At 46.6% G+C, this 16559-nt stretch overlaps 1 protein-coding gene across 1 annotated transcript; it reads right to left on the bottom strand.

The window, feature by feature from the left end:
* Positions 1–250: 250 nt before the first annotated feature.
* BTF3 (basic transcription factor 3) lies at positions 251–7115 on the bottom strand. The gene is given in 7 exon segments (XM_062212240.1): positions 251–556; positions 1314–1370; positions 3034–3235; positions 3540–3653; positions 6552–6622; positions 6979–7075; positions 7077–7115. Coding segments are annotated over 7 exon segments (627 nt in total). The 3' UTR covers positions 251–509.
* Between the last annotated feature and the right edge of the window lie 9444 nt (positions 7116–16559).

The following is a 16559-nucleotide window of genomic DNA, read 5'->3' as shown; positions in this document are numbered from 1 at the left end:
TGCATGTACACCCACAACATAACCATGGGAGCCCTGAGGGCTGCAGAGTTTTCCAACATGAGAATGTGATACTACCTTTGTGACACCACACCACTACATACTGACTTTACACCTTTAATCTGATGCCATGAACTTTCTTTAAAAAAAACAAAAAAAAAAAACAAAACAAACAAACAAAAAAAAAAAAAAACACCAGCTTTTCTTACTGGGGCACAAATCAGTTTCAATGAAATAAAGAAATAAAACCACATACTAGGCAAAGAAATTTATTAACCTTTGTTTCAAACTTTATTCCCAGGCTTCTTCAGCTTAATTAGCCGCAAAGAATGAAGTGTGTATAAGCAAAAACTGAAAAGAGCTGCACTGTCCAAGGGGCTGGAGCTTAAAAATATTAGAGATCTAGATTTTATCAGATCATAAACAAAACGATTTTAAAAAGCAGTCATAATATAAAACAGCAGCTCCCAGTAACTTCTTCAAGTTTTACTTTCTTCAGAAGTTGACCCCATTCAGTTTGCCTCATTCTTGGAAGCCTCATCAAAATTCTCCACAAGATCTAGAAAAGGGAAAAGAGTAGAAATTCTGAAAAAGTCAAACCTACAAATTATAAAATTTACCCGAAAAGGAGGACCCTTTCACATTCAAACAGGTGTCTCTATTTTCAGTGAGATGGCTCACTGGACACACAGCGCATTTTTGGTGCAGAACTACTACAAGGCAAAGCCACAAACAGGACAGTGATGTAAGTACTGTGCTCAGAGTACCCATGTGCCCTCCCCACTCCAGTCTCTACAAGAATTAAACTAAACAATGCGAGATGCTGGTCAACCAGGGGGAGCAGAGCCCAAGAACACCCCGAGACACGTGATTCTGAAGTTTTCTCGGGTTCCTAAGGATACTTCGACACACATGGGGAATATTTTTGAATCTAGTGATTTTTCTTCCCAACAAATATTTTACCAGTAAATTACCCAGTATCAGAGATGACAGAGAAAGTCTCAAGGGTGCCAGAGCAGTTATTTTGCCACTGCTTTTATAGTTCAAAATACTTAAACTTCTCTAAGTTTCTCATAAACATGGGTTTCAAAGTAGGAAGAGGGGCAGTCGTGATCTGCAGGTAAGTTGCTTCAGATGACAATATACGTACTTAGTTACTCAGTATTTAATCAAGTAACTCCTGGTTATATATCACTACCGTTTTCTCATTTTAAAGAGGGGCCATGTCTCCCCATCCCCTACCCCTGAATTCATTCCTTTCCCAGGATAATTTTGTGCTAAGATTCTTCAGGTTAACCGCAAGTGAAGGTTCCTACCTGGAACTTCATCATCATCGTCCTCTCCAGTAGCAAGTGGTGCTTTTCCATCCACAGCTAAGAATGGGGAAATAGAAACGTTACTTTCATATCTAAGTCTTCAATAACCATTAAGCAACAGAATCCATGAGATGAATGACATCTGGGATTTCATCTAGAGTACTATCAATAACGCCATATTCTGATGTCTACAAATGGGCTCGAATACCAGTAACAGGCAACAAACCAAACTGCATACCCATCCTTTCTATCCCTCTCCCACCAGAGGCTGAGGTAGTGAGAGCAGTAGGGAGTCCTCAGGGGGAGGGACAGCCCATGTACCACATGTGGTTCGGGGAGCAAACAAAAGGGCCATTTTCTCAAATACTGCTGTTTGTGCATGGCATAGGAGGCAACAAACATTTATGGAAGTGAAATAAAATGATAAATTAAGTGTCTGAATGTGAGTACCCACTTTCTTTTACCACAAAAAAACTGAGAGCCACAGGGGAGCTACTGAGGCCTCACAGTGCTAGGCCTTTACAGGTCTTGGAGGGAAACTTCAAAAGCCTGCTTCACTTGTCAAAGACGGACCAGACCCTCTCATGCCTCTCACTTTTAAAATCTAAACTAACGTAGAGTGACTCAACACCAGAAAAAACATGAATAATTAGGTAATAAGCCATAGCAATAAGACTCTGCATTCAAAATTTTAAGCAAAAATGGATCAGTATGAAGCTGTTACATCCCTTGATGCACACTTAACTATGCTACTATCTTCTTTGAACAAATCCCTAACACATGGTAATTAAACATCAAAATATTGGTGGGCCATTTCCTAAAGATCACTGGCAATACAAATTTTACAGAAACAGCTGAAGACTAAGAATTTACAATGGTATGTATTTTCTTAATTGAAAATTTTAAATTTACACACCAATACATATTTACTGGGTACAGTAAAGGAGTAACTTGATAAATGACAGGAAGACTTATTCAGCACAGTACAGTAATGCAGTCTATAGCAGTTTATTATCTATTTCAAAATAACCAACAAAGAGGGGCCTAAAGGTTTCTGACACATAGGAATGATAATGTTTGAGGAAATGGAAATGCTAAGTAAAATATTTAGAAAAAAAATTTTTATTTGAAGGACAGAGAGACCATTCCATCCCATCTGTTGGTTTATTCCCCATATGCCCAAAAAAGGCTGGGGGGAGGGGTGGTGGCACAAAGTCAAAGCCAGGAACTGAACATGGGTGTCAGGAACCCAGCCACTTCAGCTATCACTGCCACCTCCCAAGGTCCACTTCAGCATGGTGCTGGACTCAGCAGCTGGCATCCAGAGGTGAACCCAAGCACACGAACATGGGGTACAGGCATCCAGGCTCCCTACCAGCATCTTAACTGCACTCCCCAATGAATGTTCTTAATAAACCCTAGCCTGAAAGTAGCTGCCCCAAATTAACATTTTCATTTCCAGCTAATAAAGAAAAAAATATATAGTCTCTGGTTAAAGCAAGCAGCTAACAGAAAACAAACATCTCACTAAATGAAGTATAATGGTCATAGCAAATCAGATAATTACTGTAAACATGCTTAAAATGTTAAACATTTATTTTTTAAAGTGTTCATTTCCAAATCTCAATCTATTCATTCACATTCATTTGAAGTCAGAAGACGGCAAAAATCTGCTGCTACGTAAGTAGCCCCCGAGGAAGAGCGCTCCCCAGAGACTCACATTGTTTGGGCAGAGCTTCGGCCAGCCTCCTCAAGCTGGTCAGGCTGTCTGCGCCAAGCTGGTTCAAGATGCTGGGGAGCATTTCTGTCAGCTGCTTTGTCTCAGCGTGGCCTGTAATGGTGAAGGTGTTTGCTGCCAGAGAAGCCTGAACTTTAGGGTTGTTAAAGTGGATCACTGTTCCTTGGTTTGTAAACATATTCACCTACAAAGAAAAAAAACAAAACAAAACTAAAATTAGCAATGCCCACAAATATATTTTATTAAATGAAAAGTGAAGCAAAGGTGACACTTGGCACAGAACGGAATGTGCAATCTAATAGCTTTCAATCTTAGCAACCTCCCTGGTATTCATTAATAGGGAATAAACATGCCTTAGAAACTGTACAGGCTAGCAGGATACAAAATGCTCTGCTGCAAGTAGAGTAAAACAAAATAATTTAATGCATTAAAATTTTAACCTTTTCTGGCCAAATCTTATTTTTAACACAGCACAATCTGACACTTACCTCTTCAATACCAGAGATATTGTTTACCCCTAATTTCTTTAGGGAGAACTGAAGTTTTTTATCATCTGCTGTTGCTGTTCTGTGAACCACCTTCTTCTTTCTGCGAGCAGTTCCCTACAGTGGGGAGAAAAGGAGCCGACAGCGCATTTATGTAACACACACAGCGCACTGTAACAGGCATTTTCAAACAGAAACAGTTGCTAATCCCCTTCTAACCTTTGGCTCTGTATAGGAAAATTACCATAAATACAAACGTATGCAGCAAATAGATAAGCAAAGACTGAAGCCAAAGCCGGGACAGCACTGTCTACACAGCCCTTCTAACTGCTGAGCCTCTCGCTTCTCAGACAGTAAAAGCAGGTATTTCCAAAGTCCTACTTTACATTATCTACTCTAAAAGTGATCAAAGCGCGGCATGTGTCTACCTAAATTTAGCGAAGCGCCACATCCAGAATTATCAACATCTTCTGTTGGACATGAAAGAAGACTCAACATCCAAATTAATATTCACTGCCATGATAGTCTATGAAAGAACCAAATTAATCTGTACAGACTTCCACAGCACCCAGGAGTAAATCTGAAGTTCTTAACCCGTGCTCTGCCTACCTCTATTGTTTGGTTCCGAGCCCGTTCTGAGCTGTCTCCAGCCAAAAGACAAAACCAAACCGGCCAGGCAGGCTCTGACGCTAGGGCACGGCAGGCGCCCTAGGGTCAGAGCCCTCAGCGTGACTCCTCGCTTCCTCCAACTTCTGCCTGGCTCCCTCCTTCATTACAGAGCTCTGCTTTGCTGTCACCATATCACAGTGGCCTTTTTCAACCACCCAATATAAAAGAGCAACTCCCACTCACTTATCCTTTTCTATCCTAGCATTTATTGCTGCAAGAGACAAGCACATTTTATCATCTGAACCCTTCCACTAAAATGTAACAGCTCCTGGAAAGCTTCTAGTATCTGGCACATGCAAGGCCCTCTAGGATATGACTTGCACACGACTACCTCACTGTCCCTCTGCCTCCCACACAGTTCCCACCCAACCCTTAAAATCCTGTTCAAGCCATTCCTCTCCCGTGCCTTCTCCAAACTGCAACTACGCCAAATCATTCCCCACTCTGCATTTGAAAATGCTTTTATTTTATTAGGTATATAACACTGTGAAAACACTTTCTGAAAAGATTCCTGCCATGACCACCAGGCTCAAAAACTCCCAATGGGACTTTTAATTTAAATTTTATTCTTGGGATCCAAAATACTAAAGGTTTGAATAAATAAAGGATTTAGATGAAGAAAAATATTACCACATTAAAAAAAAAAAAAAGTATATACACTGACTACCAACCCCCCCCCCACTCTGAATTTTTAAGAGCAAAAAATCCCCTGGAAGTTTCATGCAGACACATGGTTTCCAAAGAACTCCTGGCTTCTGTAAGAAAAACAGCATGCCTCCGACAGAGGCCCATGACACCACACAAATGTGGAGTCTGTCTTCAGCTTAAGTAATTATTATCCAGGTTTTGATTAGATATTGAAATAAAGGGCCTTTTATAATACGTTAACCTTCAAATAACACAGAGTTCTCTAAGGCAAAAGTAACTCAACTAACTTCACAGCCATTAAAAGGCATAGAAAAATGATTTTGTATTACAAATTCTACAGGCCTAACTTCCTGTCTTAGCTAAGCAAAGTATTAAGATGTTAGGATACACAGCTGAATCCCACAGCAACCTTGAACATCCAACAAAAACCCTCTCATTTACACTAGTGATGCCTCTCTCAAGAGGGAAGTAACAATAGAAGGACTGCACACAGGGCACACTCTTCAAACTACTCCTCCTGAAATGGAAAAGGAACAGTGGCCTAAACACCACATGTAAGAGCATCCAACGGACAGTCCCACAAAGGACTATGACGAGTTGTTCTGGCCCTTGAGGGGCTAAGGTGTGCAAGCTTTAGGATGACAGGAACCATCCACTGTCGTTAACGTGCAGGTGTGGGTCCCTGAAGACTCCCAGTGCCAGCATCCACACACCCAGGGCCGCACGCACTCACTGCTGGCCACGTCCAGTAATTTAACAGGGCTGCAGCTCGTTATTTAAGTACAACCTCTGGCCATCTCACAGTAGACTCCCACAGTAACTTGAAAGTAAATGCTTGAAGCCGGGAAAAAACTAATAGGTAATAAAGCCGCAGTCCCGGGCAAGCTTTACCAAGTAAAGACAGGCTCTGGTACAACAAGCTACCACACCTTGTTAAATACTAGGAATGTGCCAACACAATACAAAGCACAATGAGGTAGACATCCATCTGATTTCAGTAAATTACTTATAAGAACAACCGAACAGCTGAGTTTCAGAAGAGAATTCCCTTGAAAAGATCAGTATTCATGGCGGGAGGGGGGGGCACATTTTAAATTCAACAAGTCACTTTTTCATTCCCCTCAGTTTTAGCGTAACTGAAAATCAAATAAGAAAAGAGATTAGTCAGGTAACACTTCCCACTCTAAGTCACTGCACTTCAACTCCAGAAGGTACCTCTAGGAAAGATTCTGTTCAGTCTTGAAAGCACACAACTGCCCCTGAATGGCACGTAGTACAGAAAAACGCTGCAATTCCCAAGAGGCACCAACTTCTAAACTAGTATGTCTAACAGGAGAAACTCATCAGCAAATTCAGAGTAAGTTTACGGATTAAAAAAAAAAAAAAAAAACACACATCAAAACACTGACTCCATACAAATTTAAGCCAAAACAACTCGGGGCTATGACGGACACAACACTGACACATTTTTAGGAAACATTCTGTCCCCTACTTAATACACTGTAACACTGGAAACACACAGACATGAAAGCAAGGGGGCGAGGAGCTCCCTTTTTCTCATCCACTTTAATGCACAACCTGCGAAAATCCTTCTCGTGTATCGTTCTACCTCCTGCCTCCTCCCGGATCCGCCAGCTCTGCGATCTTGGCTGGCACACAAAACCAACAATCCAAAAATGCAAAAGGAATGAAACTTACTTTCCCACCAATGCGCACTTGTGCCTGCAGTTTGGCGAGTTTTTTCCTGGTTTCATGATAGTTTCTTTCATCTAGAAAAAAGGGGGAAAATCCCTCAGCAAGCAAAAAGGCCTGGTTCCTCCCTCCTTATTTTTCCCGAGAGGGCGGCAGGACAATAAAACGCCCCCACACAGGCCGAGGCCCTGGATCCCAAGCCCCACCCCGCAAAGCTCTCCATTTCAGTTTCGCGGGAGCCCAAAGAGCAGCCCCCCTCCCCAGCCCTCCCCCCAGCCCTCCCCTGCTCTCCGCAGGCCCAGAAACAAGGGCTCCCACCCGCGCCTGGCCAGCACCCCCACCCCTTACCCCCCCACCCTCGGGCCCTGGGCCTGGCCTCGGCCTAGCCAGGGGCCCTGCCCGGCCCAGCCACTCTCCGCAAGCCTCGCGGTACCTGAGGGCCTCCCTGTCCCTCGGGTTCCGCCGCGAGGTGGAGGAAGAGACGGCGTCGCCTCGCCCCCAGGGCAGCCGCCCCTGGCTCGACCTCGCCCCCCGAGAGTCAGCCTGAGCGGGTGCGCCTGTCCGTCGCATCGCCTTCCCTCTCAGCCCCTGTCCCCTCCCTGTTTTCGCTCCTTCCGGGAACTTCCCGCCCCCCGATCCCGTCCCTCCTCCCACGCCGGCGTCCTAGAGCCCTTTTTTGTACCTTGTCCGAGCGGAAATGGGGGCCGCGCGGGGGGACTAGGGTTGGCGCTCAGGGGGTCTCGGGGCAGACCAGCTGAGATTAAGCGCACACACGCGGGGGACGCAAGATGGCAGCTAGAGGGAGGGCCGGAAGTGACGCACCGCCACTTCCTGCAGAAGTCAGGAAACGGACCTCGCGGCGCGCTCGGCCCCTCGCTGCGCACGCGCGGCGGGCCGTGACAGCCCGGCGGGCCTTTCTTGTGCTTAGGGGCGCGGCTGGGGCTGCACGGAGGCCGCGGGGGGAGACCCTGGGCCCGGGCGCGCGGCGCCCTAGTGCTAGGCGAAGCCCTCTAGAGGGCCTGGAACGAGATTCTTTGTCCCCGCTGCTATGGGGGCCCGGACCCCCAGCGTTTCTTTAGCCTCCGGAGAAAGTGGCTGCTCGCGTGTCCCCGCAACCTCGGGGGCGCCTCTCTGCGGCAGCCCTACACTCCACTGGGCGGCGAGGCCTGGGGGAGCTGCAGAATGTCCCGTTCGGGCCGAAGGAACCTTTACCAATATATAGCAGAGTAAAGACGCTAGTCCTTGCTTTTCAGTTAGGTGGTCGTAGGTTGCGCGGACCGCGGTTGGGTTTTCTGGGGAGCGTGTTCCGAATGCACCCCGAGCTCCACCCTGAATTCCAAACAGCAGTTTCTGTAGGGCTGTGGGCGGGGCGGGGATCTGCATTTCTGCAGACTCGGCAGACAGCTCTCCGCCCCGAGGACCTGGCTGTGTAACCGCCTTCCCCTTGATCCCTTCCTTAACCGGCACAAGAAGGGACTTGTTGTGGAACCGGGCCTTTACCTTCCTTGAGTAACTCGGTCGGGGAAGCAGGTACCGTCTAGACCCTGAGTGTTTTTTGCATATTCGAAAGTGAGCGCGAACTGAACTCTCAGCCGGCGAGAATGCAATATGCAGCCAATGTGTGAATGTAGGCTCCTCTCCCGTGCACATAAACGTTTTTTGTTTCTCAATACCCTTTAAAAACCTGTGTATTTGAAAGGCAGAGCGCACCGCGGGTTCCCTCCCCGAATGCCCACTACGGCCCAGGAAGGGAGCTCGATCCAGGTCCTCCCACGTGGGGTGCCCATCACTTGGGGCTATCACTGCCGCCTCCCAGGGGTCACATCATCAGGAAGCTAAATGTGGGCGCCTGAACGGAGTTCCAAAACGCCCTGTGTTCCCATGTGGGGACGCGGGTAACACCTGCCCCCTGGAGCGCTTTTCATTGTAAGTTTGTTGCAAACTGTGATGCCTCATTAAGAATAAACCGATGAGGACGGTGTGTGTGTGTGTGTGTGTGTGTTTAAGAATAGTTGCAAACAGTTATTTTCTTGAAATACAGTGTTTGCTTCTATTACCAAATTGCAGCCTGGTTTGCTACAGAAAAGGGTGTTAGACTACTTGGGTCCACAGTCCCTAATGAGAGTGGTTAAAATACCTGTGCCCCGTCCTAGTCAGGTGATAGAGATGTTACAATCTGAAGAGAGGACACACCCGCTCTTTGAAAGGGAATGTGTATCTTTGTTCCAGAATGTTTTTCCTTTTCTTCCATGTTATAGCCTAGCACTTGAAACGTCTTATTTATGTCCCTGTTTCCTGAACTTTCAAACAAATAGGATTCCACATAGGTAGCCTGCCACCTGAATTGCCTTTTATACATCTGTTTTCAGGGAATATTGCAGGTTATTTATTTACCCTTGGTTCCCACTTTCTTTTTTTCCTCATCTTTTGTCATTTTAAAGATTTGCACCTTGTTGAAAATCACCGAAGATTCTTTAACAGCAAAAACAAAGTTTTTTGGATTTTTGTCTGCAGCTACTTCATTGTGTTTTTGAGAGGTGTTGAGGATTGGGCGGTGCTATAGCATAGTGGGTAAAGCCACAGCCCGCAGTGGTGGCATCCCATATGGGTGCCGGTTTGAGTCCCCAGCTGCTCCACTTCCAATCCAGCTCTCTGCTGTGGCCTGGGAAAGCAATAGAAGATGGCTCAAGTCTTTGGGGCCCCTGCACCCACGTGGGATACCTGGAAAAAAGTCTTTAAAGAGAGAAAGATGTCAGGAAACTTATTCTGCTGGTATTTGTATACCAGTCTTCTCAAAAATAGCTGAAGGACTTTTTTTAATTCAAAGTACTGTTGCTGTGTTTGCAGGCTTGCCCCCAGTGATGCCAAAAAAGGAGTGCACGCTGCCACTTCCTACGAGCCCCCGAGCCTGGCAAGTGTGGGTGATTGGCTCACACTTGTTCAGCTGAGCTCGAGCAAGCCTGAGAATCATTTACTCAGCACCCAAGATGGTCTCTGTCCAGTAGAGGGAAGCAGGAAAGGTGGAAACTTGTTTGTCCTCCTTGGTTTACAGTTTATACTCTAATCAAAGTCAACAAATTGTCTCCATCAGATGGACAGAAGTCGGCTTCAAGAAGAAACAAGATATGCTGTGGTTTTTAAAGATTTATTTATTTATTTGAAAGGGAGAATTACAGAGAGGCAGAAGTAGAGAGAGAGGACAGAGAAAATCTTCCATCTGCTGGTTCACTCCCCCAAATGGCCGCAACGACCTGAGCTGTGCCTATCCAAAACCAAGAGCCAGGAGCTTCTTACATGTCTCCCATGTGGGGTGCAGGGGCTCAAGAACTTAGGCCATCTTCTACTGCTTTCCCAGGCTATAGCAGAGCTGGATCGGAAGTGGGGGAAGCCGGGACTCGAAGCTGTGCCCACATGGAATGCCAGCACTGTAGGCGGACAGCTTTACCCGCTACGCCACAGTGCCCAGCCCCTGTATTTTTTTTTTTTTTAATTTTATGTATTTAAAAGGGCAGGGGAGGGGGCTGGTGCTGTGGCACAGTGGGGTTAACGCCCTGGCCCTGAAGTGCCAGCATCCCATATGGGCGCCGGTTTAAGACCTGGCTGCTCCACTTCCTGTCCTAGCTCTCTGCTATGGCTCGGGAAAAGCAGTAGAAGATGGCCCAAGTCCTTGGGGCCCCTGCACCTGTGTGGGAGACCTGGAAGAAGCTCCTGGCTCCTGGCTTCGGATGGGCACAGCTCCGGCCGTTGCAGCCATTTGGGGAGTGAACCATCTCTCTCTCTCTGCCTCTCCCTCTCTCTGTGTAACTCTGACTTTCAAATAAATAATAAATAAATCTTAATTAAAAAAAAAAAAAAAGGCAGGGGAGACAGAAACTCCCATCTACTGGTTCACCCCCCCAAATGGCCACAACAGCTGAAGTCGGGCCAGGGTGAAGGCAGGAGCCAAGATCTTAGTCCTGGGTCAGCTTTATGGGCGTCAGGGATCTAAGTACTTGAGCCCAATACCTGCTGCTTCCCTGGGTGCACATTAGTAGGAAGCTAGAATTGGGAACACAGTTGGGGATTCAAACCCAGGCATTCCCAATATGTGACACATGTATCCCAGGCAGTAAACTACAGCCACATGCTTGCCCTGATGTTTATTTTTAAAAAGCCATCGAGGCCAGCCGCCGCGGCTCAATAGGCCAATCCTCCGCCTAGCAGCGCCGGCACACCGGGTTTCTAGTCCCCGGTCCGGGGCACCGGATTCTGTCCCCCGGTTGCCCTTCTTCCAGGCCAGCTCTCTGCTGTGGGCCAGGGAGTGCAGTGGGAGGATGGCCCAGGTGCTTGGGCCCCTGCACCCGCATGGGAGACCAGGAGGAAGCACCTGGCTCCTGCCTTCGGATCAGCGCGGTGCGCCGGCTGCAGCACGCTGGCTGCAGCGGCCATTTGGAGGGTGAACCAACGGCAAAAGGAAGACCTTTCTCTCTGTCCTCTCTCTCACTGTCCCACTCTGCCTGTCTAAAATAAATAAATTAATTAATTAAAAAAATAAAAAAATAAATAAAAAAGCCATCGAGCCCCATTTTGACTCACAAAAGGTTTAGAGAACTCAGAATGAATGTTTTCTGTGATTTTAGGTGCCTCATTACCTGGCCCTTGCCTGGTAGCCACAATGGACTTTTTTTTAAAGCCTCTAAACCTGCTTAAAGTCCTCAATAGCATCTCCAACTCTGTCAAGTTAATACCTATGCAACATTCAGCTCTCAGTTTAAATGTCTCAGGATACCCTGCTCTGTCACCTTCAACTCCATTAAGTTACAGCCATGTTATCATTTTCTAAATTTAGTTTATTTATTTGAAAGCCAGGCAGAAAGCACATGAGCTTGCTTCTACCTGCTAATTTTACTCCCCCAAATTCCTGCAACAGCCAGGGGCTGGCCCAGGCCCCAAACCAGGAGCTTGGAACTCATTACAGGACTCCTATGTGGGGTGGCAGGAACCCAAGTACTGGAGCCATCACATGTTTGTCTCCCAGGGTGTGTTAATAAGAAAACAATTCAGAAATGGAGCCTGGATCAGAACCCAGGTACTCTCATAAGGGATGCATATGTCCCCAAGTGGGTGGCTTAACCACTGTGCCAAAACACCCACCCCCTAGTTATTTTTAATTGTAATATTTTTATTAACTACAAAATAAATGATAACTGTTGAGTTAGTAGAGAATTGAACTTGGAGTCTAAATAACAATTTATCACTATGTTAGTATGGGAATGCTGGCTCTTTTTGGAAAAGATTTATTTGTTTATAAGGCAGAGTAACCAAGAGAAAAACAGATCTTCCATCTGCTGGTTCACTCCACAAATGCTTGCAATGCTTGGGGACTGTGCCAAGCCCATAGCCAGGAGCCCAGAAAGGTCCTCCCATGTGGGTGGCAGGGGACCCAGATACCTTGGGCTATCAAGCTGCCTTCCCAGGGCACATTTGCAGGCATACTTGATTAGAAGCAGAACAACACTCTGATACAGCATGTGAGTGTCCCCAAGGGGTGGCCTAACCTGCTGTGCCTTAACACCTACCCCCAGAATGCTTGATCTGTGATCATTTGATCCTCACAGAAAACATACGAGGTAGGTACTTTCTGTTGTACAGGCACAGTAACAAAGACTTAGTTAAAAGTGTGAATGTAGGACACAAAGCAAGCTGATTTTCTCTCAGCCCAATTGTCCTGTGTGCATCTGAGTCCTATAAAACATTTCACTCCTGCTGCTACACATGGGAGAATATTCTCTCCTGCTTACTTTATTCAGGATTATGACTTTAGTTTATTTGTTTGAATAGTGTCCCTCCTATACCTGTTTTCTATGTTCATCTACATCATTCTACACGAAGATGCCTTAGTGTCAGGCATCTTAAAAGAGGACCCAGGGGCTGGTGCATAGCAGATAAAGCCACTTCCTGCAGTGCCGGCATCCCATATGGGCTCCAGTTTGAGTCCTGGCTGTTCCACTTCCAATCCAGCTCTCTGTGTGGCCTGGGAAAGCAGTGGAGGAAAGCAGGAGCTCCTGGCTCCTGGCTTCAGATTAGCACAGCTCTCTCTGTTGTGGCCAATTGGGGAGTGAACCAGTGGATGGAAGACCTCTCTCTCCCTCTCTGCCTCTCCTTCTCTCTCTATGTCACTCTGACTTTCAAATAAATTAATTAATTAAAAAAGGGGACCCAAAATATACTTTTGACCTGTGTTCCCCCTTGGAGAAACTTTTTAAAAAAACATTTGTGTATTTGAAAAGCAAGAAGGCAGGAAGAGACAGAGAGACAGAGAGAGATCTTCCATCTACTGGCTCACTACCCAAATGACTGCAACAACTAGAGCTGGACCAGCCAAAGCCAGGAGCTAGGAACTCCACCTTGCTCTCCAACACTGATGTCAGGGAGGGTCCCAAGTATTTGAGCCATCTTCTGCTGCCTTCCCAGGAGTAATAGCAAGAAGCTGGATTGGAGGCAGAGTAGCCAGATCTCCAATATGGGATACTGACATTGCAAGCTGTGGCCTAATCTACTTTGCCACAACACTGGCCCTAAAGTTTAATTTTTTTTTAAAGATTTATTTTATTTATTTGAAAGACAGAGTTGCAGAGAGAGATAGAGACAGAGAGAGAGAGCTCTTCCATCTGCTGGCTCACTCCCCAGATGGCCACAACAGCCGGAGCTGCGCCGAGCCAAAGCCAGGAGCCAGGAGCTTCTTCTGGTCTCTCACATGGGTGCAGGGGCCCAAGGACATGAGCCATCTTCTACTGCTTTCCCAGGCCATAGCAGAGAGCTAGATTGGAAGAGGAGCAGCCAGGACTAGAACTGGTGCCCATATGGGATGCTGGCACTTCAGGGCAGGGCTTTAACCCGCTGCACCACAGTGCTGGCCCCCTAAGGTTTAATTTTTTTTAAAGGTTTATTTATTTATTTGAAAGGTAGAACCACAGAGAGGCAGAGGCAGAGGCAGAGGCAGAGGCAGAGGTGGAGGCAGAGAGAGAGAGAGAGAGAGAGAGAGAGAGATAGAGAGATGTCTTCCATCTGCTGGTTCTCTCTCCAAACGGCTGCTAAGGCCAGAAGTGGGCCAATTTGAAGCCAAGAGCCAGGAGCTTCTTCCGGGTCTCCCCCATGTGGGTGCAGGGGCCCAAGGACTTGGGCCATTTTCCACTGCTTTCCCAGGCCACAGCAAAGAGCTGGATTGAAAGTGGAGAAGCCAGGACTCGAACCGGCTCCCATATGGGATGCCAGCACCTAAGGCGGCAGCTTTACCTGCTACGCCATAGCACCAGCCCCCTAAAGTTTAATTTTAAAAAAGGAGGGAATTTATTATCATAAAAGAATATTGATGGGGCCAACCTTGTGGTGTAGTGGGTTAAGCTGCCACCTGTGATGCTGGCATCCCATATGGGCACCGGATCATGGCCCAGCTACTCCATTTCCAATCCAGCTCTCTGCTAATGTACCTGGGAAAGCAGCAGAGGATGTCCCAAGTACTTTGGCCCTTGCATTCAAGTAGGAGACCAGGAAGAAGCTCCAAACCCCTGTCTTCAACCTGGAGCAGCTCTGGCCAATGTGGTCATTTAGAGAGTAAACCAGTGAGTGCACAATCTCTCTTTCTTTCTTTCTTTCTTTTTTTTTTAAGATTTATTTATTTTTAAAGATTTATTTTTATTTATTTTAAAGTCAGAGTTACACAGAGAGAGGAGAGGCAGAGAGAGAGAGAGAAAGAGAGAGAGGTCTTCCATCTGCTGGTTCACTCCCCCAATTGGCTGCAATGGCCAGAGCTGTGCCGATCTGAAGCCAGGAGCCAGGAGCTTCTTCTGGATCTCCCACATGGGTGCAGGGGCCCAAGAACTTGGGCCATCTTCCACTGCTATCCCAGGCCATAGCAAAGAGCTGGATAGGAAGTAGAGCAGCCAGGACTTGAACTGGCGCCCACATGGATGCCTGCGCTGCAGGCCAGGGCATTAACCCACTGCGCCACAGCGCTGGCCCCTAGATTTATTTATTTATTTATTTAAAATTCAAAGTTTCATAGGGAGAGGAGAGGCAGAGATCAAGAGGGAGAGGGAGAGGGAGACAGAGAGGGAGAGGGAGAGAGAAATGTCTTCCATCCATTTGTTCACTCCCCAATTGGCCACAATGGCCGGAGCTGCGCTGATCTGAAGCCAGGAGCCAGGAGCTTCTTCCGGGACTCCCATGCAAGTACAGGGGCCCAAGGATTTTGATCATCTTCCACTGCTATCCCAGGCTATAGCAGAGAGCTGGATTGGAAGAGGAGCAGCCGAGACTAGAACTGGCGCCCATATGGGATGCCAGCACTTCAGGTCACAGTGCCGGTCCCCAAAAGATCTCTCTTTCTCTTTCTCTCTGTTGACTCTCTGTCAAATAAATAGATAGATATTTTAAAAGAATATTGGTTATTCTTAGAGAAAGCCATAATTGGAAGGAGCCATGTGAGCTACACGGGGTTCAGGGTTGGGCACAAGTGTCTGTCTCTGGACCTGGATAGCATATGAGGTTCTCTGTAGTTGCTGTACTGTACAATAAAAGTTTCTTAGAAGGCACACAGAACACAGTATATAACAGATACGTGCACAGTTAGTGTCATAGCTCAGCATTACAGTGGGTACCTTCATGGGAAAGGGGAATGGGAGAGAAGATGAGAGAAGCCCAGAGAGAATTCCAAGACTGAATATGACAGTGTGCTAATGGTGGCGTAGATATACACAACCTTTACCATACATTAGACACCGTCTTAGTGCTTTCCATATAGTAACTCATTGATCCTAGTAAGTAGATACTATTACTCCCTTCTTATAGAACAGAAAACTGAGACACCGAGGGCCTAAGTAGCTTACTGAGGACCACAGTGCTGTTAAATGGCAAAGGTGAAGCATGAACCCAGGCAGTGTGCACCACAGTGTGTGCTCATAACCCTGACACTATGCTGCTGACCACTGGGGAATATGATTCAGCTCTTCCCCTGATGCTCACTATCTCTACCCAGATGACTAGCAGACACCTTAAATATAGCACTTCTAGGTCAGAACAATATTTGCCATCCACAGTTAACAAAGTACTAAAGTCAACTCATTCTCCCTGTAACCTCCCACATGAAACCTACCAGCAAATAATATTGGTCCTACCTCCAAAATATGTCCCAGGTTTGACCACTTAACCATGTTTGCTGTTGCCACCCTAATCCAAACCACCTGAGCTACTCTAACAGCCTCCTAACTTTCCTCCTGTTCTCCACTCTGCCCCCTGCAGTTCATGTTCCACATGACAGTTTCTTTTTTAAAAGAGCAAATTAAATTTTAGAATAATATCTGGACTCCTATCACCACCACTCTTCCCCTGTTTCTTAGGCACCTTACATACTCGAGCTGTACAGAACACACAAATAACAAAAAATTTCCTTGATCATTTTTATTTTAGAAATACACAAAGAAGATCAAAATATTGGGCATATTAGATTGCTGTCAGTCTGGGGCAGTCTAATACTTTGAACTGACTGTTTCCTAGCCTTGGTTGTTATCAACTTCCCTTCAGCAGACCAAGGTCATGGCCATCAAGAGCATTGTAGAGCTGAAGCGTCCATGGGAGCAAGGACAGCAGGGAGCCAAATGAGAGACAAAAGGGAGGGAGATATGGAGACAGGAGGAAGAAGGAATGGAGAGGGTAATCCTCCTTACACCAAGGGTGGTTTGGATTTGTTGTTCAGCAAATTCTCCTTCCCTCGCCCTTCAAACATTCACAGAAGATACTTCTCTGCCCATTACTTTTGGGCAGAGCCAAGTGCCCAGGGGAGTATTAGCAAATGTGAGATCAGCAGAAACCTGAACTGAGCTTGCGTGATGTGTCCTGCCCCTTCCTTCACGGTCACCATGAGAAGAGGATACCCCAGGTAGGTATGGCCCCTGCAGTCTCAGCCCCAGAATCAGCATGTGGAGTTACACTTCAATCCTGTCTGCAGGCTTAAGCAAGAACACCTGGCCAAGCTCC

This window comes from Lepus europaeus, chromosome 15 (assembly GCF_033115175.1).
Source record: "Lepus europaeus isolate LE1 chromosome 15, mLepTim1.pri, whole genome shotgun sequence".
Taxonomy (NCBI): domain Eukaryota; kingdom Metazoa; phylum Chordata; class Mammalia; order Lagomorpha; family Leporidae; genus Lepus; species Lepus europaeus.
The sequence above is the reverse complement of the archived record's forward strand: the minus strand, read 5'-3'. Positions and strand labels throughout refer to the sequence as shown.